We start from the raw sequence: 25906 nt of genomic DNA on the forward strand, positions 1-25906 counted from the left end.
AACCAGTCTAGTTCTCCCGAGCCGAGGCGGAGAGGCGCTGCGCCCTCCTCGGCGAAGGACCGGGAAGAGGCTTTGCTGGCGCATCAGGGCGGGAGGATCAGAGCCCCAGCGCCCCAAGAACAAGCGACCCCAGCCACTCAACAGCCTGACGCCAGCGGAAGTGCGAGCCCAGGGCGAGCCTGCTCCGCCGCCCGGCGCCTGGCGCCCGGGAAAGGGCGGGCACGGGGCGTGGCCGAGGCGGGGCCTGCGCCGCGGGGCGGGGTTTGGCGGCGGTTGTTTTTACCCAGGCCGCGGTGCCCAGCTCTCAGCTGGGGCTGCTTGGTTTGGTTGCGTGAGCTGGTGCGGAGAGCGGCGCTCGTGTGGCCAGGGAACCAGGAGGGCCTGAGTGGCGTCGGGAGCGGGTAGCGCCTCTGTTGTCGTCGGCCGCCACGATGTCTGCTCAGTGCTGTGCGGGCCAGGTGAGCGAGGCCGGGCGCCAGAGGGGCTGTCAGATCGGTGAACCCGGCCAGGAGCCTTTGAGTTTCGGGCTGGTCTGCGTGAGCGTCCAGCTCCGCGGCCGAAGGTGGGGCTGGTGGTGTGTGTGCTCGGCCTGACCCCGCGCCGCCTGAGTGACGTTCTCGGGCCCGAGCTAGAAGCGCAGCGGTTCGAGAAACGCTGTGCAGCCGGCGGGCGGGAAGGACCGTGGGGAAGCCCGAGAGGCGACCCGGGGTCTTTCTGAACGGCCTCCGGGATTCCGTGTGGGGCGGGGCATGCAGGGTTCCACTGGGGATCCCCATGTCTCCAGAGATGTGTCAAATTCCGCATGAGACACGGGCGAGAGGCGCCTAGTTCCCTAGCCCTCCGGGTTCTGTCTGTCGGATGAACTCAAGAGAAGACGAGGGTTTGGATAACATCTCCTTCCCCAACCTTGAACAAAACTCAAGTCAGACAGTTCAGGCAGGTTGCATTTGGCATCTCAAACCCAGAACTTGGTCTCTGTATGGCTGAGAATGTTTCGAAGTCTAATTTCCAAACCCCCGGGCTCAAGTCTGGGCGCAGGGGAAGTTAAGCTTTGCTTCCTGAGTGTTCCGACCTGTCTCTTCTTGGGTAGGGCGCTAACCTTCCCGTCCCTTTGTAACTCAACTTGCCCGAACCTGTTTTATAATCTCGCTTGTTAAACCCATGGTATCTAAGCCATATAGGTCCACTTGGGATAGGATCTTCTGCCAGTTGCATCAGGGCAGAATTAGTAATGTTAGCCCTTTAATGCTAATTTCATTTCTTTCTGTAGGGTTAGAAAAAACGAAGTAGGTAAAACCTGCCAGATTTGGAGTTCCATGTTGTCGGTATTTTTGTACCAAGTTTTAATGGTGTATTTTAAACATGACTGATGGCGGGGGCCGTCAGGAATTCAGGTGCAGGAGGGGTGTTCTTGCTTATATTCAACTTCAGGACAATCCAGGCAAAGCTGTAAGTGATGCAGGGGTTAAGCTGTGGGTTTCTGTAACCCACCGATTATAGGGGTAGATAATCCGTCCTCTTTGGAGTAGCCGTGTGGAGTTATCTTGGTTTCTGAGGTCTAATACTGTGCTTGGCATGCATTCAAGTTGGCATTTTCAGAGAAGAGGAAATTGAGGCTTTTTGACTTTTAAGCAAAATAATTTTTTCTCTGAGACAGTCAAGGGAAGAGACAACAGGGATGCTCCCAGGGCTTTTGAGACCAAGACACCAGAGATGTTTGTTTTCAGAAAACTGCAACTATTTTTTTCTTTCTTTTTGGGGTACTGGGGCTCTAATTCAGGGCCTTCTGCATGCTAGGTGAGTGCTACTGCTGAGCCTCACCACCAGTCTCCTGCAGATCTTTTATTCTAGTTGTTTTGAGATAATATTCTCTCCAATAATGTGATGCTTTTCATTATGTAATAATTATGTATATTTAAGATGTTCATCTGATTGCTTGAAAGTCCCTTGAGGATTTTTCAGTGACACCCAGTACTCAATTTAGGGCTCTGGAAATTATTACCCGTAATCAAATGGATATTGTAAAAGAATTATTGGTACCATTGATACTTCGCTGGGATGTAATGACTTGTTTCTAAAATACCCCCACTCACGATGTTGGAAAGAACCAAATCCTGGCCATTCATCACAGGAAAGTTAGCTTCTGCTTTCTCAGTATTGCTGCAGGCATCATCATAGTAGTAGGTTTCAGTGCAGTGAGCTGCTGACCAGTCCATGATTTTATGTGAATGGAGCTGTCAAGAAGTTTACCTGGCTGGACTGGGTGGCACAAACCTGTTATCCCAGTAGCCCTGGAGACTGAAGCGGGAGGATTGTGAATTCAAAGACAGCTTTAGCAAAAGTGAGATGCTAAGCAACTCAGAGCCTGTCTCTAAATGAAATACAAAATAGGGCTGGGTATGTGGCTCAGTGGTCAATGCCCCTGAGTTAAATCCCCCCCCCTACTAAAAAAGAAAAAAAAAAAAAAAAAGTAGTTTACCCGGAGGGCAGGGAAGTCTAGCGTCTAGCTCAGTGGTAGAGTGATTGCCAAGCATTCAAGAAACCCTGGATTTGATCCCCAGCACAAAACAAAACAAACAAACAAAACTCACAGTTCAAAAAGAAGCTAATTCTGCCAATTTTATTGTTTGAGCACCTATTATGTTCCGGGGGGTGGGGGTAGGCAGATTTATATAAAATAGTAAGATAAACAGACATCTTTTCCTTCAGTGGTCTGTGTGTGTGTGTGTGTGTGTGTGCGTTGTGTGTGTGTGTGTGTGTGTGTAGACAGAGAGCGAGAGCACATTCCATAAGCATGTAAACAATGGAACAATAAATTCACTAGTTCTGTAACAAGGCCTTGGAAGGGTTGTTGGTAGAGGAGTCTAATATGCCCCTGTGGTTGATCAGTGCAGAAAGGCACCCACAGCAGGACCTGAGTAAGGAGTCTTCCAGGGTGTTCAAGGAATAGAAGGGGCTGAGTGAGGTCTGAGAGGTGAGCCAGTCCAAAGAGACTGTCAGCCTGTAATGGAACAATGGATGGCGCTTCTTGGTGAGTACATAGCTAAAAAACACAACCACAAGATTAAAAACGAAGAGAGATTTATTATTTGCAGTAAGGAAGGAGAGCACTGGGACAACTCCCAAAGCAGTGTGTCTCTAACCCAAGGAAGCAAGGGGATTTGGTGGGGAGATTTATGCATATTCATGTTAGAGCTGGGCATATTTCTGATGTGCTTAGTTTGAGATCAAGCTTCTTTATACATGGCATGTTCAAAGATTGCCAATGGGAATACTTCCAGGTCAGAAAATCTAGCATTATAATGAAATTATAATGAACACGGTTTACTCTAGGTCAACTGGAAGAGTAACTGGGTGATTTTGGCTGGTTTAATCTGGTTCCTGTGTTTTTTTTCTCAGGGCCTTGTCTGTTTTTTGTTTGTTTAGGCACTGGGGATTAGGCTCAGGGGTGGTTTACCACTGAGCTACATCCCCAGACTTTTTATTATTTATTATTATTTGTACATAATCTTTTTGTTATTATATAATTATTATATTATTATTTTATTATTTTTTGAGACAGGGTTTTGCTAAGTTGCTCAGGCTGGCCTGGAACTTGTGATCCTCCTGCCTCAGCCTCCTGAGTGGCTGGGATTACAGGAGTGCACCTCTGTTCCAGGCTAGACAACCTTATCTGAAATAAACAAAAAAACCTGAAGAAGGAATGCTAGCAGTCTTTGCCCAGGCTGGTCTCGAACTCTACAGCTCAAGTGATACTCCTGCCTTAGCCTTCTCCAAGTGCTGAGTTTTGGGATTATAGACTGGCACCACCCAGCTCAGCAGTCATTATAAGGGGACCACAGCTTCTTCCACAACAAGCACAAGTGTTTGCTCCTAAAAGTTCCTGCCTAGCAGCTAACAAGCCTCAATGGGAATGGAATTAGAATTTTATTCTGGTTTCAGTGAGAAGCTGTGGGAGGATTTTGAGCCGTGGTGAGCTGTGGTTCAGTTTACACTCAGAAGATACCTTTGGGTGTATGTAGACTGGACTGTATCAGGGCTGGAGGGGAGGTAGGGAGAAGAGTATGAAATATTTTATCAGTTACTGTTCTTTAGCAGCCACTTTGTATAGGTGAGCAGAAATTCTTTTCTGATGGAACTTGAATCCTGGTAACCAGCTGTTACTGTGTAAGAGGACAGAGCATGGTACTTTGATTTAGGCTTTGGCTGTAGAAATGGGTTCAGTGAGGTGTCTTTGGTTTCATAGAGGTAGAGCTGAAGTTTAGAGGTAGAGCATGGATTAGAAGTGGTGAGTGGGAAGGAGAGAGATTTGGTGTTTGAACTGGATAGGTGATGCCATTTACTGAGGTCAAAGTAGGAGACTGAAAGGGAGGTGAACATTTGGCCAGGAAAACCTGTAGTTTTCTTTGAGCCTTGTTGTATTTGAGATGCCTATTATAAATTAAGTGGAGATGGCAAGTACTGTAGTTTTAATGTGCCCCGCAAATTTCATGTGTTAGCTGAATACTCAAGTTCATAGATTAATGACATTTGGAGGTAGAACCTTAGAGGAGGTGGTTGGGTCATTGGGCCTCTGCCTTCATGAGCAGATCAATCCATTAATGGATAAATGGGTTATTGAGGGAGTGGTTTTGTTATAAAATCCAATTTTCCCTCACACATTTGCTCTGTCTCACCATGTAATGCCCTCTGCCATGTTACAGTGCAGCAAGAACTAAACAAGTGCTTGACAGCAAACCATCAGTTGGACATTTAAGTCAGAGGGAAAAGTTTGAGGTCAAAGTTAGAAATTTGGCTTCTTTTGGTGTATGTGTGTGTGTGTGTGTGTTGCTAGGAATCAAATCCTGGACCTTATGCATGCCAGGCAAGCACTCTACTGCTGAGCCCCAGCCAGTGCTGGGTTCGAATTGGGACATCTGGACAAGAGCTGTTATATCTGTGGACAAGTCACTTGCCTTCTATAACATCAGTTTTCCTCCACTATAGAATGGGTGTAATCATACTTCTTAGGGTTATTATGATTATTACATGTGATAATAAAGTCTTTATTACAGGGTTCTGCATAGTGTGAGGAACCTCTGAAATTTGTTTTCTAGTAGTCTACAGATCATCTTACTTTCTTTTTGTATCTACTCTTGATATTCCCTTAGGTTTTGCTTTGGCTGTTGGCTAATGGATGTTATTGGAGGCCCAGATGATAGGGGAGTGGTCACTCAACTCTTGGATATAGAGCACTGTGATGGGCTCCTTGAGAGAGGGAGAGGGTGATAAAGAGCTTCTTTACTTTTCTAATTTTGGGGCTGGTTAGGAGGGGAGGCTAGATATAGAAAAGGGCAGTATACACTGTCAAGGGAGAAAAGAGGTGTGTACTTAAAAAAAAGTCTAGACAACCCTTCAAAGGCAATTTGAAAATAGAGCCTGGCAGGGTTTACTGCAGATAAATATAAGAACTGATGATGAGGATAATAATAATAGCTGAAATTTATTTTAGCACTCAGTATGCTATATATTTTTACAAAAATATATTTTGTTCTTCATAACAGCCTGGTGAGGAGGGTTATGTTCTACTTGGCCTCCTTTCACAAATGAGGCAACTGAAGTACAGAGAAATGAATTAACTGATGGATGTTGCATGGTGGGGCAGCCAGGTCTTTGAACCCTGGTCCACATGGCTTAAGTGGACCACCTCTGTGCTGGACTGATACTCCTTATTATTCTTAGTATTACAGTATAAATAAATAACTTTCAAATGGACTTAAAGCAGTTTTGAGTATACATTGGTAAGGCTGTCTTGGTAGATACTATTGGCTGCCAACAGTGGAATTTAGTTTCTTCCTCATACTGATCCAGGTTATAAAAAATCAAAGTTACAGACCAAATTCTACCATACATACTGACATTTATTGGTAAGCAGGCACAGAAGTCATGTAGTCTGTCCTGAGGCTGCGTGAAGTTCCAGCTCTTTGCTCTTCTTAGTGTGGTGGTATGTATCTTGCATGAAAAAGTTCACCTGGGACAGATGTGCCAGTATTCCAAAGGAAGGCCTTGGCTAACTTTCTGGGTAGACTCCAGGCAAACTAAGACTACTGCACCAGCAGAAGGATCATGTTAATTGATCAACTCATGGTTCCCATTCAGAGTGAAGACTCAGTCTGACCTCAGCTAGTTCAGGTAAGGGCAGGAATGCCCCTGCAGGTATTTCCAACCAGCTCATAGTCCCAGTCCCCTCTCCCCACCTCCCTGCATTGCAGATCAACTCTAGGGCCTCAAGCATGCTTGGCAAGCACTCTGCCACTGAGCTACACCTCCAGCCCCCCTGTTTTGTGTGTATGTGTGTGTGTGTGTGTGTGTGTGTGTTTTGAGATAGGGTCTTGCTAAGTTGCCCACACTAGCCTCTAGCCTTGAACTTGTGATCCCCTTGTTTCAGCCTCCTGAATAGCTGGGATTACAGGTGTGCACTGCCTACCACACCCTGACTTATATTTCTTGATCACTGAGATTTCCTCAATGAAACCCCACTTCTGGATGTCTATTATATTAATTAACAAAACCTTGAATACTACCAAGGACTATCCATCATCAAAGATAAACAAAGAAGAATCTTAGTTAAAGGATAAAAAGATTTTATTCAGTAACAATAGGGGAAAGAACTGAGCTCCATTCCCTTTTGTACAGAAGTAAGTAGGCCTTTTAAAGGGAGAAGGGAAGGGGATAGGGAGGGAAAAAGTGGGACTCACTCAGATGGAGTCCAAGAAGTTATAACTTAAAGTTACAAAAGCTTGGTCAGTGTAAATGTGATTAAGTCATCTGGGCCTACTAGCTGGATCTGATCAAAGTTAGGATCCTGTCCTTAGAGACTGGGAGATAGGATCTCCATCCTTGTTGATTACGTTTTAAAAGAATGACTTTAGGTCCTTTTTTTTGTGTGTGGGGGGGTACTCTTGCATGCTAGGCAAGTGCTCTGCCACTGAGCTACATTCCCAGCCTGTTTTTAGATCCTTGAGAAAGATACTCTGCAGCATTGTCCCTGTCCCTTGGTATTGACGGGGGATTTGTTCCAGGACCTCTCCCTACCAAAATTTTTAAATGCTCAAATTCTATTATAGCAAATGGCACAGTATTTGCATATAATCAATGCACATTTTCCCATATGCTTTAAATCATCTCTAGATTATAAGACCTAATACAATGATGCAATGTAAATGCTATGTCAATACTTGACATGCTATGATTTTTAGGAAATAATGGCAAGAAAAGTCTGCTGATGTTGGGCTTGGTGGTAGACACCTGCAATCTCAGGGTTTTAGGAGGCTGAGACAACAGGATTATAATTCGAGGCCAGCCCCAGCAATTTAGTGAGACCCTCAGCAATTTATCGAGGCCTGTCTTCAAAATAAAAAAGTAAAAAGAACTGAGGGGGGGTGTAACTTGGTAAAGCAAAAAAAAAAAAAAAAAAAAAAAAAAAACAAAGCAAAAAATAAACAAATAAAAGTCTGTGTTCAATACACACACGTATTTTTTTTCCTTTTTTTTTTTTTTTTCCTACCAGGGATTGAACCCAGGGGTGCTTAACCACTGAGCCACATCCCCAACCCTTTTTTGTGTTTTATTTAGAGACAGGGTCTTTCCGAGTTGCTTAGGGCCTTTCTAATTGCTGAGGCTGGCTTTGAACTCCCGATCCTCCTGCCTCAGCCTCCTGAGCCTCTGGGATTATAGGTGTGCACATCATGCCTGGCTTCCAAATATTTTGGTCCTTGTTTGGTTGAATCCATGGATGTGGAGGTCTGACTGTACATATATGTCCTCAAAGGAACTGAGGAAGATTCATAGGTGTAAGTTCTTTTAGTAAATGCTCTAAGAAAAAAGATTAGGTGCCTATCTTCAGATGTTGACTAGAACAAACAGTAAATTCTGACAGCTCTGAGCTTTTCCAAGTTGGGATTCAAAAGGAGGCTGGGTCAGGGCAGGGGAACCCTGTTGCAGTCTGGCTGAGTCTCTGAGTATGGGAGTTGTTGAACAGAGTGAATGCACAGAGAGTTCTTGCAATCCTTATCATTTCTCACCTATGCAATTCACAAACCCTCTGGCATCATGAGAGTTGGAAGCAACTAAACCCCAACATGGGAGACTTCTTTAAAATGTGACCTCTTCTCACTGAGTATTAGCTAGAGTGGGTGCGCCCCCCTCAGGGCAAGTGATTGAGCACTTTCAGATTGTAGCTTAAAACTCATATGCAAGTTCATGAAGACTTATTTAAAAGGTAAATTACTTTGGGCATGGTGGTGCATGCCTATAATCCCAGTGACTTGGAAGACTGAGGTAGGAGGTTGGCAAGTGTGAGGCCAGCCTCAGCAATTTAGGGAGACGCTCAGTGACTTTGTGAGACTCTGTCTCAAAATAAAAAATTAGAAAGGGTTGGGGGTTTGCTCAGTGGTGAAGCATCCCAGGGTTCAATACCCAGTACAAAAAAAAAAAAAAAGTAAATTAACACACCACTTAATAACAATGATACCCTTGAAATGTCCTTTCTTCTCTATTAAAACCCAATCTCTATACTTTCAAGGATATTTCCCCAATGTAATATTAATGTTGTCTATCAAAGTTAAACCTGCAATATAACACAAAAAACATGGTAACCTGAATTTCACCCTGTATAATAGAGCCGTTTAAGTTAGGAACCATGTGGTGTGGGTCAGAATGTCGCCATTTTATAATTTCCCATGGGTATTCAGGCACAGCTGTAGCCCTCCCCAATTTATAAATAGCTAATCCGTAGATTGAAACTCGAACTCTTCCTATCAGAGCAAGGGGCAGCACTTCATTAGGGATAAAAGCAGGCTGACTGCCTGGCCAGGTATGCTTGTTCACCAGATTCCTTCTGTAGAAGTACAGCTTTTGCCTTACCCACCCATTTTTGAGCCCATGTTTGATTTCTTGTAGCACCTCTCGGTATTTCTAACGCCAGTAATGAGCTTTCTCTTAAGGGTCTTTGCACCTAGAACCTGCCCACACCACCTGGTTTGGTCATGGGATTGCATTGGAACTGTATCCTGTGTATCGCAGGGGTGTGTTTGGGTCTCTTCTGGGCAGAGCCGTATATACAGTGACCTTGTGGGACCTCTGTTGAGTGAGGCCTTTTGGTTACAGTACCCTTGTTTTCCTACTGCTCTTTGTTGTTGGTAGTGATTGGAAATGAATGTTAGGTCCTCATGTCACATGTTGCTTCTACCCTTGGAAGAGATCCAGACATAGAAATTCATTCTTTCCATCACCGATGCTCTTTTGAACAATATGGGGTATTTGCGAAACAGGGAAAACCACATATTATTACTACAGAGAGAACTATTATTTTGATGTTCTACGTCCAGTCATTTAAATTTAATATATGTGATTTTACTTTGCAAAACTGGGATTATATTGAAGGTGCTGTATGTGATCCCATTCTTTGCTGAATTATCTGGGTGACCACAGAAGTTTTTAACATGCTCCAGCCACTAATTAGCAGCCATTAATGCTTTCTGGGTTTACATGCAGATGTAAATAGTCCTACCTTCAAACCAGATTTCTCTGGAGGTTTTAAACTTGGATGTGTGAAACTCAGTTAATGGGTTAATGTGTTAATAGGTTTGGCGTTAGTGTTTCTATTTCCAAAAGACTAAGGTACTGAGGAAAACATCTAATCATACCTCCTTAAGATGTCATTTATAATATATTTCAGTCGTTTTCAACTTTTTCTTCAACTTTGATCTTTTTCTTTACAGCTGTGTACACAGATACCAGCTGTCCAGTGGTATCTGAGTTGCTGTTTTTTGATTTTTCCTGGTTGATGGGGCCCAGCCCCTCTTTGTTTCAGATGCTTTAAGTTTGAATTTGGTGCTTTTTATCACTAGTATGGGACACTTTTTTTCTTATCATTTTTTGTAAAACGCAGGTACAATGCAGTAAAATACCCCCACACTGGCTCTACTTACTGACACAGGTGGTGATCCTGCTGTTGTTGAACTCTGGCTCTTGTGGCTCACAGTGAGCTGATTCTGGAAGAGTGGCTTGGGGAAGTCCTTGTGTGCTGTGTAGTTTCAGGGTCTTGGAAAGATAAGCCTCTGCCCCTAACCTCAACAGGACGGGCTGGAGTCGGGGGTTGTGGTGTTAGCTGAAGAGCTGGCAGGAAGGTTGTTCCTTCAGATAGTTTTCTTGGGCTGCCCCATAGCTGACTTGGGCCAGCTGACAGATAGCTCTGGTCTGCCATGAAACTGAGTGTGAGAACTGCATGGAGGACTGAGGCAGTCTGCAGGGAATGGAAGGCAGCCTCTGACTCATTGTGTTGAAGAGATAAAAGGTAACACCCTGCCCCACTGTAGGCTTCCCAGCCCGCTTTCTGTGTAAACACAGGCAGTAGATTTCCCACAGATACTGAATAACTGGGAGTGGTGTATGAAACTTGGAAGGTTTACTTATCAGTTTCCCAGGTGTTTTAACCTAATCAGCATTTAGGAACCTCAGAAGGAAACTGAATTTGCCCCGCCCCCTTCTGAAATTGGGAATAATTTCCTCAGGCTGACAGCGGAGACTGTAATCCCCCCTCCCCTTGCAACTGTTTCTCCAATCTATTTCTCCATCTCTAACATCCTCTCTTGGTGTTCTAAGTTCTGAAGAAAGCACTCTAATATCTTTTCTTCTCCTCAGTTAAAAAGATAGCATGCTTATCTAAAAGGGAGATACATATGCTGGCCCCAGGAAGTCCTAGCTTCTTTTGATAAGGAGGCTCCAGGGACGTGTGAAACTCCTTTCAGCCAAGGACTGAAGGAAGCTGAACCTGTGAAGCTCTGGGCTTTTGTCTTAATACATGCCTTCCCCCCTTGAAAGCTTTTCTCACCCTGGAGCTTTTCAGAGATGGAACTTTCTTTTTTTGAACAATGAAGTTTCTTCAGTCTTTTTTTTTGAAGCTGGCTTTGAATAAAGCCCCTCTTGCTCTTGCTCTCTTTTTTTTTTTTTTGGTACTAGGGATTGAACCCAGGAGCACCTAACCACTGAACATATCCCCAGCCCTCTTTATTTTTTTATTTTTTATTGTGAGACAGGAGCTCCCTAAGTTGCTGGTTTTGGACTAGTGATCCTCCTGCCTCAACCTTAGTCACTGGGATTACAGGTGTGTGCCATCTTGTTGGGCTAAAACCTCTTTTCATACCAATTTGAGTCTGAATATTTCTGGAGCAGTGAGCATTATGGCCTGGATTCTTTCCTCCCCTGGGCAGGATGTCACCTGGTAACAAGTAGAGCAGTGATTGTGGCAGCACTTGGCCAGCTCTTCTGTGATAATTTGACCTTAAAAAGGGAAGTTCTCATCTAAGATAGTATGTCTGCAGAATGAGGCAGCGGTTGCAATTCCTTTTTATTCCTTGAACAAGCTGTTTTCAGTATTATAAAAAGGTGGGAGTTCCTGGCTAATAGCTCAAGATTATGTGTCTTCATAGTGTTCACCATCAAGCAGCCTCCTTGCTAGTGAATTTTCATCACATACTGCTGTTGTCAGTTGGATGTAAGGTTACAACTGGGTGCTGAGAGCAGTAGCCATTGAGTTACTGATGTAAACCACTGTGATCGTACCAAAATATTAGGTTTCTCAAGTAGTCCAGAGTGAACCTCTGCAACCCTATTTAAAATGTATTTAAAATATTTCCTATATTTTTCAGCATGTATTGAGTGATATTTTAGATGATTTTAAAACAATCTGGAAGTCAGGGTAGTGTGTGTAAGACATTCTAATAGTGGATTGGTCTGATTTATATAAAACATCTGTTTGGATTTTAAAGGAAATAGGGTTTTACTTTTGGCTTTTAGTCTATAGTTTGTCTTATGAGATTAAAGTTGCTGATGTTTCAGGAAAGCAGCTGTTATGGAAAAACTTAGATTGGTTTTTATCACAGTTTTGAAACACTTTGTGGGTTTGAACTAATGTTACCGTATATAGGGATTAGACAGCATTTTTTTCTTCTCAAGAAAACTGTCTAGTCAAAACAAAAGTAGGATGAAAACCACACACAACCCCTTAAGTCTTTTTACAAAGAGTTGGAAAATCAGGCTTATGTTTGTTTACTTATCATTTTTATAAACTGGCTAATTACATTTTGGAACACAGTTCATGAGGTCTTAGTGGAATTTCTTTGGCAGATTTTTTGTTCTTGCATTGTATCCCAGTAATCTCCTAGTGCTCTGATCCTTGGTAAGCATGGTTCACCAAAACTGGGGAGGAATTCAGTCTTTTGTTCCTGACTCCATGCTCATTGATATCCAGGGGTGTTCTGGGAAACAATGGCAGTATTTTGTAACCATAGTGATGAAACTGGTCTCTATGACAGGAGTCTACTATCTATGCACTTACTTCATCTTTGCTATATTATCCTAAGGATTTAGGACATCACTGACTTATTTCATTTGCTATTTTTGTTTTAAAGTTAACAAAATCCCTAAAGTAGTATATCAACTGATAAATATTTATGGGAACCCAGAATAATATCATTCGAAGGCTGTAACTAGGTCCACTTTTGTGCTCTTGAGCAACTTGTGAATTGATGCTGGGTTTCCCAGCAGTGTAAGATGGCCCCCGAGACAGAATTTCTTTATAACCAGATGGAGGGTTTGTGTACCCCAGCTTTGAATTTTTGCTTCTGAGGAAAGGAGAGGAGGCTGGGGGTCCCTTGGTTTGGACACTTCCTTTGGGAGTAGGTGAGCCCACCCACAGGGGCATGTGGAGAGTGGGTTCCCATGAACGGGCTCTAAGGCTTTCATGGAGCCCTGTAGTTACACACAGTTGTGTCTCTGGGTATTCTGAACACTTTTCCCAAGAGGGTCCACACAATTTCTCAGCTTCTCGAAGGAACCTTCTTGCTTCAAGAAAACAATGCTATAGAATAAGAATAAAACATGAACATGGAACCTTGAGAGACACCTTCATTTAAAAAGTAGACATTCCCTGTAGCGAATGAGGAAAGAAAGAAAATTTTAGTGAGAGTAGAGCCTTCCTGGAGAGGAAAGAACCTGGAGATTGGGTGTAGGTGCTGGAGCTGCTGGCTTGATTCTGTGACACCCAGAAGTCAGGAGAGAGGCAGATTAATCAGTGCCAGGGCTTTTGGCAGCCTCATTTTTGTGGGATTGGAAGATAAGAGTACTGTGTTGGGTACTGGAGAGCTGAGGAACTCAAGCCAGGGAAGAGAGATTATTATTTTTTAAGATAAAAGGAGAAGCAAGTTGGAAGCCTCGGAGGTTTGAGCCTATTCTTGAAGAGTGGTGGAAAAGTGGCCTGAATACTTCCTGCCCCTAGATTGCAGGATGCTGAAATTGAATTGCTCTTTAGCACTGGCATGGCGGATAGTCCAGCACTATTGAGGTAGAATCGGGAGGAGCACTTGAGTCTGGGAGTTAAAGATCAGTCTCTGCAACATAGCAAAACCCTGTCTTTTACTCCTTAAGTTATCTTGTAAAATTTTACCCTGCTAAAGTTTAGTCCAGAGGTAGCCTCTATCCCTTTGATCCATGTTTTCTTCTTTTTTCTTCAATATTCCTGCCTTTTTTCTGTTTAAATTTGCTGAATCTTTTGGTAAGTTTTGCTTTTAATGTTAATTGATGCATAATAATTGTACATATGTGTATGTTACCTCTTGTTGTTCCACATGTGCATACATTGTGTAATGATCAAATCAATGTGATTAGTATAGCTATCACCTCAAATTATCACTTCTTTGTGGTGAGAACATTCAGAATCCTTACTTCTATTTTGTGACATATAATATGTATTGTTAATTATAATCACCCCACTGTGCAATAAAACACCAGACCTTTGTCCTCCTAATTATAACTCTGTACCTGTTGACTAATCCCTCTTCCCCTCTTCTCTCCCTCCCCTAAATTTGTGGAGTATTATTAACTGGGATTCTATTCTTTGGAAAATTCTAGAGAAGTAAGTCAAGTTTGAAGAGGTAAGTCAGGTTTTGCTGCCTTCTTATTGATTTTTGAGGCAAATTAAGGATTCAGAGACACTCTTAGAAGAGGCCTTCAAAGTATTCCTTTAATTTACCACCCAAAGTTCATATGTCCTTTTTAATGCCTCTCTGTGTATCTTTTTGAACCTCTTCAGTATTGGGGGACTCACCGCTGTTCCTAGTTCTTAAACTTTCTGGGTTTTGGTTTCCTTGCTTGTCAAATGGGGAAAATTCCTGTCTTGATTTCCTCATAGGATTACTGACAGGATCAAAGACATTATAAAGAGTCTTTGTTACCTGTGAAGATGGTGATGCCATTGTGTCAGGGCTTTGTGCAAGAGGCTGAGACCACTCTAGGTATTTTAAGTAGAAGAGGATTTAATGGAGGAAATTAGGTGTTTAACAACAGTTGACAGAACTAGAGTAACAAGGATCCAGGGGGCTGCTAGGCGTGGTGGCACATGCTTGTACTCAGGAGACTGCTGCAGGAGGATTGCAAATTAAGGCCAGCCTGGGCAACTCAGCAAGACCGTCTCAAAATAAAATAAAAAGGGTTAGAATGTAGTTCAGTGGTAGAATGTTGCCTATCATTTGTGAATCCCTGGGTTCAATCCCTAGGGCTGGAGAAAAACAATCAGAGGGCCACTGGGGAACTCTTGAACTTAAGAACTCAGTGACCCAGAGGCCAGGGGCTGATGCTGCTCTACCACCTTGACGTCTACCCCTGGTGGCTTTAGACAGGAGCTCCAAGTCTGATTGCTGCAACTGCCTTTCCTTTTCCAATATGACAGGGAGCTAGAGGCTACATTTGCTAAAAGCACTGACTCTTCACTGGAGCCTGCAAATGCCCGATAGGTAACTAAAGGCATCTTTGCCTTCTGTGTCTGTCTCCTTTGTTACATTAAACTTTGGGTCAGATTCCCGTTCAACTCTGTGTATAGGCATGCTTATCACTTACGGAATGTGTCTACAGACTTGTAATAACAGGTTTATTAGCCCTAAATTTACCTAACCTTTCTTGTCCTCCTTTGAGACTGACAGTTCCAAGTTAAGATAATTAACTATAAAGTATTTTCAAGATTTGCAGGGCCATTCAACTGCCAGCTTTCATAGAAGCCTGTTCCAGAAACCCTTAAATCTTCAGTCATTGCCCCACACCTCACAGGAACAGTGGAAACTTGTAAGCAGATCACCCCTTGATTAGACTGTCTCCCCAAGCAGGAGCAATCATCTCAGGAAAACCAAATTGCCCCAGATCAGATAGATACAATCAGATAGGAAGCAATGGAGAGTGCCCCTGAGCAGAATCAATTTCCTGGACACTGAAAAGATTATGTGACCAGAACAGATAATGATCAGCCAGACCACAGTTTGACCAAGACTCCTCTGCTGTGCATACCTCCTGTTCCTACGCCAGATCTTCCTCAGTTCAAACCTTAAGCTCATGTCAGTACCCCTGAAAGCAGAGTTGGAGCACTTGATCCCTCTTGTCTTTCCAGGATAGTTGTATTGATTAAATTCCTTTCCTGTCTTTCACCATTACTTTCTCTGTGTGATTTCTGGGGTGAGTGGCTGGACCCAATTTGTTGTAACTCTTTGAAGTCAGTCAGGTTCCCTATTATCTATTTAGGTCTCTGATAACCCCAGGACATTGCCTGGCAGCAGAAGCCACAGCGGGAGGGTGACTTGTACCCCATTGTCACTTTCTAAATATTATGGAAGCCACTCATTGTCAGGACCCCAACATCAAAGTCTGTTTAACTTTGGGAAATGCAGTTTAACTTTCCAGATTCTTGAGTACTGGAGGATACCCTGGAGAAGGTGGACATGGAGGCGTGTGAGATGATGGAACGTATGGAGCGCTAGCTGTGAGCAGCAAGTATAATAAACCCTAGTACTTGCATGTACTTTTGGGATATAAAACTACACAGAAGAAAATATCACTTGTAATCCCAGAGAGAATAAACCCTCTTATACTTCGTTGTATTTCATTTAGTGTTAAAATAAACTGTATCATTCTTTATGTTCTCTTTTATATCCTAACAATTTCACATAACATTGAACATTTTCACATATCATGAGAATTCTCCAAAAGTGCTGGGCATGGTGGAACATGCCTGTAACTCCAGTGACTCAGGAGGCTGAGGCAGGAGGGTCACAGGCTTAATGCCAGCACCTAGTGAGGCCCTCAGAGACTTAATGAGACCCTCTCTCAAAATATAAAAAGGGCTGGAGATGTGGCAGAGTGGTAGAGTGTGTTCTTTCCCCAGTATCAGAAAAACAAAACAAAAGCAAAATACCCCCAAACAAAACTGTTGTACGTTATGCCTTTTATTCTGGCTAGAGCCCTGGAAATTGTCTTGCTATATAACACAGTATGACATATGAATGCTAAAAATTACCACATTGTGAAAAATTGCACAACAAAAACACAGAACTTATGGGAAAATTTGGTTAGGGACACAGCGTTCAAATACTTTGTTAGTAGCATGTTTAAAAAAAAAAAAGCCTGGTAAAAATGGTATTACAGTTTTACAAATGTTAAATAGTTAAAAATACATAACTACTATGATAAATTTGTCCCTTTACTTTGAAAAAGACTTGAAAAATGTTTATGGAAGTTGATGTCGGAAGTTACAGCTTTTAAAGTTATGAAATGGTAGGAGGACGGGTATGTGAAATTGGATGCAGGTTGTACCACCTGCAGGGGTGTTTTGCGGTGACTCTGAATGCACTTGTTAAGTTGTGCATTTGGATATTACTATGCAGCCCAGTTCAGTTGGGCAGTTTTCTGCCTTCACGTTGTGTTTCTTGCAGACAAAATTGGATTTCCTGTTATGCTCGCATTGTTCCCTAATGTGTCAGTCTGTTACAGGGGTCCACTGACGCGTTCAGTGTAAACCGTGCTGCTCTACTGCTGCAGCTTTTTAAAAACATGTTTAACTGACATGTTTCCCCCATTTCTTCTCCCTTTCCTTCTCCCTAACCATGGGGAAAGCGAGATTAACCTTCCCTCCTCGTCCGGGTTATCTGCCTTGGGTTATCTGCCCTTTGACTCAAGGACCACAGGAATGAAAGAATCCAGACTTCAGGACTGGCACCTGCAGATCTAAGAAATGGCTGTCTTTCAAGGCTACAGATGAATTATGACTCCTGATGCACAGCTGGAGTGTAGCCTTTGTATCCCCTCTTCAAAAATCCACCGTTCCCCCTGCCAGTTAGAATCACAGCCTCTGGGACAGGAGTCCCCTGTGTTTCTCCTTTGCTAGCAAAACAATAAAACTTTTTCCTTTTTCTTGAAACTTTGTCCTTGTTATTGGATTGGCATCAGGGACAAGAACGGAGCTTTTGGTATCAAATCCTGCTGGAGCAAGTGTCTATTTTCAAAGCAACTGTAGGATGAAAAGCTTAGAAGCCTTGGACTTGCAGACTTCCTTCTGGAAGACTGACCGAGCCATACTTCAGTTGACTGTGTCAGGTTTGGAGCTGACCCAGCAGACTCCCTTTGGACCTGATCCCAGAAAGTTGGTGCTGGAAGGATCTTCTGCTCTTCTGACCCAATTGTGCTCTGCTTTCTTATATTGTAATAAGCAAACAATTCCAGAGAGGGAAATTCCTGTGTTCTGGGGCAGCTCTACTTTACTCTTAGGGACCTCTGGTTTAATTCCTCTTCCTGCTAGCCCTTTAAGGCTGAAGTGACTCACTCATCCTGGAGAGGGACACAGTAGTTTTTCTATAATTGAGTTAAAAGGGGTGCCATGGAAGGCAGGCCTCATCTCTGGCTCCTGTGCCCTAGAAAAGTACATTCAGGTTGAATTCTTGCTTCCGGTTGTGAGAGTCCCCCGTGTCCACCCAAATCACAAACTGAAGATTAGGACATGATGACAAAAGAGAATCATGCCCCAGGGCATGAGAAATTTCACTTGGAAGCTAAAATATTAGAACTTATAGCACATTCATTGAGTTCTAGGGTAATAGGCAGGCAATTTGAAATTAGAACCATTGTGGGAAGTCTTTGATTGTCAGGAAAACAAAGTCTCACTGCTTACTGAGGAGATTTCTGAGGGGAGAGCTTCCCAGGGCTCCAGGTCAGGGTTACCATTCTTAGATGGCTGTGGAATATCCAAGGGGACTCTGGGAAGTCACTCAGTCCTCTGCAGATTGGAAGATCCTTAATGGAGTAGCATGTTCACTCTTCTCAGTATTGAGAAAGAAACATGCAGTGGACTTTGTTCAAGGCCACACAGCTTACCAGAGCATAGCAAGGACTGTCACCCAGTTTTCCTGGCTTTTGCAGTGCCCCAGTGCCCAGTACACAGTTGATAGTAAATGTTGAAAGTGAGTGGGTGGATATTAGGCTAATTCTGAAGTTATATGCTGACTTTGCGGAGCAATGCAACAAAGAGCTCAGAGCTATAGATTTTAAACATCTTGTGGTTTAAATCTCAAATCGTTTTTTATATTGTATTTTTTTGTAATAAAGTCCGTTTATATTTTATATTTTTTGTCTTTTCCTGTTAAGCTCCCCAGCAATTATTGTTTTTCCCCCCAGAAAATTCTACTCTGTATGCAGATCATAGGATTTAACAGAAAGCAGTTTTAAGAACACACTTTCTTATCCAGCGATGTAGTTTGTGAAAGTTGCAGGTTGCTGAGTAAGGAGTATTAGGCATTTAGACAGAGCTGGTTAACCAATGAGGCACTTTATGCAAATCGCCTTGCCCAGCTGCAGCTTCTGGCTGGAGGCTTTGAAAAGCATGAAGCAGTAAGTTATTTCCTTATGATGGGGGGAGGGTCGGGATGAAGGCTGCTCCAGAATTGCCATTTCTTGGAAGCTAGAGGTCCAGTGGAGCTGTCTCTGATGTCTTTTTCCCTTGCAGTGGTGTGGCAGAAAAAAAGCAGGACTTAAGCGTTTGACAAGAACCATGATGCTTATTCCATTTGCCCTTCTTTATGGATGGTCAAAGGGTATTTCCTGATTATTAGAACCCCTCTTCTGCCACTCAGCATGATCCTTCCATTCCTCATCCCTGACTTTTGTAAGACTTAGGGAGTAATAAAAATTAGCTACAGTAAACAAAGCCTAAAGCTCCTGATCAAAAAAGTTATCTAGTCTATTAGGTTACAAGCAGGAGAGAGTAATGAATCTGTAAGTGAGCTGCAGAACTGGCGAGAAACAGCCTCAGATGGAGCTTCCAGTGGTAGTGCTGCCAGTGTTTTGGGTGGAGAGGTTCTTTCTTATGAAGGAGGGGTCGGTCCTATGCACAGCTGATGTTTGACATATCTGCTTGACCCCCAGATGCCAGAAGCACTTATCAGTCTTTGCAAAAATACTGCCCCTATTTTTACTACCAAGGATCTACCAGACCTCTGAGAATATGATGGGGTTGATTTTTTTCATACAACTTTGAACTACCGGAAACAGGATCAACCTTGCTACTGGTAGTCCAGAGCTGCAGACATTAAATAAGACAAAAATAAACAAGGTAGATGATTCTAACGGTAGCACCATCTTGACATACATAACATACACACTTAAGAATATCCTTTACATCCTTGACATAAGGATATAAAGTTGTACTTTAGTTTACTTCACACTTTGCCCAGAAGTATCACATAAAGATTTGTATAAATTAAGCTTGATAAAGTTATGTTTGACTTGGAAAGAGAAAAACATGTTTTATAGCAAGATAATTCATTTAAACATTTTTGGTGTGCATTTTTAAAGCTTTTTGATCAGCTAGTGTAGAGGCAAGGTGGCTAAATAGTTGAGAGCCAGTTCTGAGCCAGGCATAGTGGTGCACACCTGTTATGTCAGCTGTTTGGAATGCTGAGGCAGGAGGATTGCAAGTTTGAGGCCAGCCTAGACCCTGTCTTAAAATAAAAAGGACTAAGGATGTAGCTCCGTGGTAGAGCTCTTGCCTAGAAAGTATGAAGGCCCAGATTCATACCCCAGAACCCCTGTCCCCACAAAAGAGCCAGTTTTGATAACAGGAAGCCTGAACTTAGAGGTGTTTTCTGTCACTTAGCAGCACTGTGCCCTGGATCAGTTACTTAATCTCTCTTTCCTTTAGTTTCTGGATCTGTAAAATGGTTAAACACTAGTATTGCCTTTATAGGATTTTGAACTTGGAACACTGGCTGACTCAGTACAGACTCATAAATGTTATGTGCTGCTGTTATGGGGAGAGTTGTTATTCTCCCTTGGGATAGCAGCATCCAAATTATAAACTGTGAATAAGCATCTTTGGAAGTTTGATTTGTACCTTTTACTTCAAAATAATGTGCAGTTTCAGTATTTACTTATTTCTTTCTTTGAGATGAGGTCTGTGTTGCCCCAGCTCAACTTGAACTCAAGCGAGTCCTCTGCTTCCTCCTCCCAAGTAAAGATCCACTGTTAGTATATATTAAAGTGGGTTACAAATGGCTCCATCAAAAACATCAAGAAGCCGGGTGTGGTGGTGCATGTCTGTTATCCCAGTGGTTGGGGAGGCTGAGACAGGGAGATCACAAGTTCAAGACCAGTCTCAGCAAAAAGCAAGGCGCTAAGCAACTCTGTGAGGCCCTGTCTCTAAATAAAATACCAAATAGGGCTGGGGATGTGGCAGTGGTCCAATGTCCTTGAATTCACTCCCTGGTACCCCCCGGTCCCCAGAAAAAAAAAAAAATTAAGAAAAGATGGGCAGATGGGGAAGCTTTTAAAATAATAATCTTAGAATGGCCAAGGTTTTTCTAAACATGTCATAACATCCATAGAGAAATTAATAAATCTGACTGTATAAATCTTAGAGACTCATCTATAGCAAAATATAAGCAAAGTCAAAACACAAATGAGATCCAGTGATTTGTAGGCCAGAAGTCTGCTTTTTAAGTTTATACCAAGTATAAATTAATAGATAAGCAATAGAAAAATAATGTGGAAAAAAATACAAATGGTCAACAAATGTAAAATGCTTCGTCTTATTCATAATTAAAGAAATATAGTTTAAAACAAGATATTTTGCACTAATCACATTTGTAAAGTTAGTAAGTATTAATACCCAGAGTTGACAAGATGATAGAAAAAAAATTGTTTTTCATGGTATTACCTCATGATAGCTCAGCATATGATGGCTGAGCTACACCTTCAGCCCTTAAAAACTCACTTTTGTGGGTTCATATTTGTTCACCTTTGGAGAAAAACTTAAATTAGCATAATCTCTTTGAATCGTAATTAAATATGTCCATGTTCTGTTTCTTTTATCAGAAGTAAACTGAGGCCCTGACCCGGTAATCCCAGCAACTAGAGAGCCTGAGGCAGGAGGATTACAAATTTAAGACCAGCCTTAACTTAGTGAGACCCTGTCTCAAAATAAAAATTATAGGGCTGGGAAGGTAACGCAGTTGGTAGAGTGCTTGCCTTGCGAGCACAGGGCCCTGGGTTCGATCCCCAGCACCACAAAAAAAAAAAAAAAAAAAAAAAATATAGGTCTGGGGATGCAGGTTTGAGCACCCCTGATTTAAATCCCTTACTGCCAGATAAACAAACATACACAGACACACAATTTAATATGATTAAGATTGTATGTTTTGTGTGTTTTTCCACAATTAAAAAAATAGGAATGAAGTAAATTTGTGTGTGCAGAGGAGTCAGCTAGGATGGTGTGAAGTAGTGGTGTTAAAAAAGGAAGTTAAAGGATAAGGTGCATTTTGAATCCATGTGTACGGTTTTCAAAAAGGAAAGGCACTTAAATATTTATATGTGTAGCTATTTGTGTATGCATAAAGATTCCTGATAATTTAAAAATGTACCAGGGGTATAAGTGGAGTAGGAGGAGGAAGATGGACAATGTGGGGTGCATTTGTTTTTCATTTGATATCTTGCTGTGCTGTTTGAATTTATCGTGAGCATGTGTTGGTTAAATTTTTAAAGCTTATTTTTGCGAACCTAAATGTTTGAAATTCCATGTTAATAATTACATTTTCTAGCATTGTTTTCATTTTGATATTATTGAAGGAGGAGGCGGAGGTGGTTGTGTATAACATATTCAGGAAGAGAGCCTGGCAGTAACAGATTTAACCTATTTTTGCAATGGAAGGGAAGCTGAGATTATCAATGTGGTTGCACATCTGGTGTGAATATGTGGTATAATTTATTTTCATCTGTGTGTCCACAATTTACATATGTAAATGTGAATTTTTCTTAACTAAAGTACTGAAATGAATAGAAGTAGAGAAAGAGAGTGTGGCACCCGTAAAAGGGGGCTCTGAGATAATAGTTAAGCTGTCAGCTCTTATTCTGTCCGAGTGCTCCAGCTGGCTGTGGATTGTTAGGAAGCATTGTACAAAGGGCTGCTTTGGTAGAAGACAAGAAAATTGTAGAGAAATGGGAGCCCCGGTGCTAACGGTGAGCCATTTCAAAGTATGCACTCTCTTAAGAAAACTAACCATGGAAAGATCCATAAAATTCTTTATGTAAACTTTACAAAGCATTTTACAGCAGACTAATAACTTAAGAAGCACATGAAGCAATTTCAGCTCCTAAAGTGCTGGGAATTTGCCTTTGGGGACACTTTATTCCTGTTTAAATTAACAGGTGTTCAAAAAAACCTGTTTTATTTTTATTCTTAAAGTGGAATTGAAGAAATGCCCAAGCTTTTATCGCTCCTTCAAGCAGAAATGTTCAAATAGCTTAAAAATTATTATTTGAGGGTTTAAAAAATACTTCATTATGTATCCTAAAAGAACTATTTTATATTAGATTTTAATTCAAAATCTTCATACAAATTAAAAAAAAAATAGTTCATTACCATACTGCCCATCTGATTTAAGTCTACAAAAATTCAGTGATTTTTTTGGTGTATTTACAGGGTTGTCTACCTGTCAACACAATCTTAATTTTTATCTCCTCCATGCCCATTAGCTGTCATTCTGATTTCCCTCCAAACTCACCCAGAGCCCTGGCAAATATTAATCTACTTGCTGTCCCTATTCTGGACACTGCATGTAATGTGAACCTTATAATGTGTGGCCTTTTATTACCATCTTCTTTCATTTAGCAGGTTTTCAAGGTTCATCTGTGGTGGCACGTGTTGGCTCTTCATTCCTTTCTAAAAATTATGCCATATTTTACTAGCCATTTATCAGTTGATGATCATTTGGGTTGTTTCCACTTTTTGGGGGGTGGGTACCAGGGATTGAACTCAGGGGCACTCAACCACTGAGCCACATCCCCAGCCCTATTTTGTGTTTTATTTAGAGACAGGGTCTCACTGAGTTGCTCAGCATCTGTTTTTTGCTGAGCCTACCTTGGAACACGAGATCTTCCTGCCTTGGCCTCCCAAGCTGCTGAGATTGCAGGTGTGTACCACCGCACCCGGCTTGCTTCCACTTTTTGACAATTTAAAATAATGCTGCTATCAACATTTGTGTGCAGGTTTTGTGTGAATCTGTTTTTATTTCTCTGGGTGTATACTTGGGAATGGAATTGCTGAGTCTTGCAACTATTAACCCTTGGGGAACCACCAAACTGTTTTCCAAAGAGGCCGCTGAGGGTTCTAATTTCTCTACATTTTCACCAACACTTATTGTCCTTTTTTTTTTTTTTTTAATAGCTATTCTTGTGAGTGTGAAGTGGTATCTCACTTCAGTTTTCATTTGCTCTTTCCTAATGACTTATGATATTGAGGAAATCTTTCATGAGCTTGGCCACTGGTACCTCTCCTTTGGAGAAATGTCTATTTGGATTCATTGACCATTTCTAAATTGGGTTGTCTTTTCATTATTGAGTTTTTAAGAGTTCTGTATATTTTGAATTCCAGATATATCCCTTATAAGAAAGGTGACTTGAAAATATTTTCTATCATTCTGTGAACTGTCTTCACTTTTTGGAACACAAAGTTTTCTAATTTTGATGAACTGTAGTTTACCTATTTTTCTTTGGTTGCCCGTGATGTCTAAAAACTTTTGCTTAACTAAAGTTCATGAAGATTAAGTCCTGTTTTCTCCTAAGAGTTTGATAGTTTTAGCTCTTCCATTTAGGTCTTTGTTCTATTTTGAGTGAATTTTTGTGTATTGTGTAAGGACGTACCATTTGTTGAAACAACTACTCTTTCCCCATTGAATCATCTTTTTTTTTTTTTTTTTTTTTGGTGCTGGGGATCGAACCCAGGGCCTTGTGCTTACAAGGCAAGCACTCTACGGACTGAGCTATCTCCCCAGCCCCAGTGAATTATCTTAGCACAGTTAATTGACTGTAAATGTTCACATTTATTTTTGAGTTCTCAATTTTGTTAATGTTTCTTAATTGATTGTGCTTCTGGGAAATTCATCTGGGATTTATACCCAGTGGGGCAGGTAGTCATTAGTTGGAGACTGCATTTTGTGTACTGGATGACCTGTCATTCTTAGGTGGTTGACTCACCTCTGTGTGATCATGAGGTTAAATGTTTATAGAGATTTAATTGTAAGTCACACAGGCCTGCAGGAGATGCTGTAGTGGCATGAGAGATGATTTTGTTTACACAAATCACAACACATGCATACAGTGGCAGTGGTCACTGGAGCCATCCATGTATCACAGTTAGACTGCCCCTGAGTAATGGAGTCGTCAGGACTAAAGTATCCTTTTTTGCCATATGGAGTAATAACTGGAATTTAATTTTATACACTCATTTATTAAGCAGTAGTTTAATTGGAAAATGAATTTTGATTTGACTTCTTGAAATAACCGTTGGCTTTTAAAAAGAGTTCATCCCCTTTTCTTCTTTGCACATTTGGTTTTGTAAGACAGTGAAGAAGGCTGGCTTTGAAATTACACCAGGTTTCTTTCACCCCTTTCTTCACCCCTGAGAAACTGTGGCCTTGGGCAACTCTATCCTAGAACCCAAATTTCCTACTGTCCTAGTGGAGGTAATGATAATAGTGACTGGGTTCCTTTTGCCTAGGGAGTTTCCTTGAGCATCAGGAAGAAAGCTGGCAACCAGGTAAGTCTCCCAGTCTAAGTGTCAACTCCATGTCCAGTTTGGGGAAATGAGAAATTAGTGCTTCCAAGCCACTAGGTACAGATCCCAGCTTATAAAGCTCTTGAACTTCCCTTTCAAGGCATCAAGAATAATATTGATAGCTAATGTTGTTGTTATTCCAGGTGGTTTGAAAACATTCTTAATGCTAATAATCCTATGATTTAGGAACTATTATCTCTATTTTGTGCGTGAGGCAACACAGGCACAGAGCAACTGAGTAACCTTTTTCGAATGAAGTAAGCATTTAATAAAAGCCAGTGCTGCACACTTACAGGCACATGTTCTAAGCACTTTACAGGGCTGTTTGTTCCATGTGTCCCTTACAGGTGTTCATTATAACTTGATATGGGTATACAAGTGTCTATCTGTCTCTTTTTTGTATTCCTTCGCTAGCTAAGAGATTTCTTCTTGCATTAGGGAGCCATCTTCTGCTATTTAAGTTTTACCCTTTCCTTGTATTGACTTATTTGTGAATATTTACTAGAGGTCAGTTCATATTCTTGGTTTTTTAAATTCTTTAAATCAGTCATTCAATCAATCAGTGCTGGAGATCAAACCCAGAGCTTTACACATGCTGGACAAGAGCTCTACCCCTGAGCTATGATCATTTTTATTCATTTGATAACTTTAAATATTGATTGCAAAACTATTTTGTTTTACGTAGTCAGTGAAGAAAGATGATCCCTAGATGCTAAATTAGCAAAAACTTAGTTCATATAAGTTTGTAAAATATTGGTGATATTTCTGAGGGAAAGGGAATTTTCTAAACTTAGTACTAAATTTGGTTTAAGCCTAAATATAACTTTTGTTTTCTTTTGACTTTCCCTTTTATTTTAGTTCACTTTGAAGAGTTTGGAATGATCTTTTTATTTGTTTTAGAAAGAGAGGAGGTTCTAATGCTACCAGCGGGAAGAATATGACTTGTGG

At 41.6% G+C, this 25906-nt stretch overlaps 1 protein-coding gene across 1 annotated transcript in view; it reads left to right on the forward strand.

The window, feature by feature from the left end:
• Window positions 1–268: 268 nt before the first annotated feature.
• The window catches only part of SERINC5 (serine incorporator 5), a 102244-nt gene continuing 76606 nt past the window's right edge, over window positions 269–25906 (forward strand). Inside the window, exon 1 of the mRNA XM_079145555.1 lies at window positions 269–458. Coding sequence (XP_079001681.1) covers window positions 432–458 — 27 coding nt within the window. The 5' untranslated portion in view covers window positions 269–431. The remainder of the gene's footprint in view (window positions 459–25906) is intronic.

This window comes from Sciurus vulgaris (assembly GCF_902686455.1).
Source record: "Sciurus vulgaris genome assembly, chromosome: 6".
NCBI classification, from domain to species: Eukaryota; Metazoa; Chordata; class Mammalia; order Rodentia; family Sciuridae; genus Sciurus; species Sciurus vulgaris.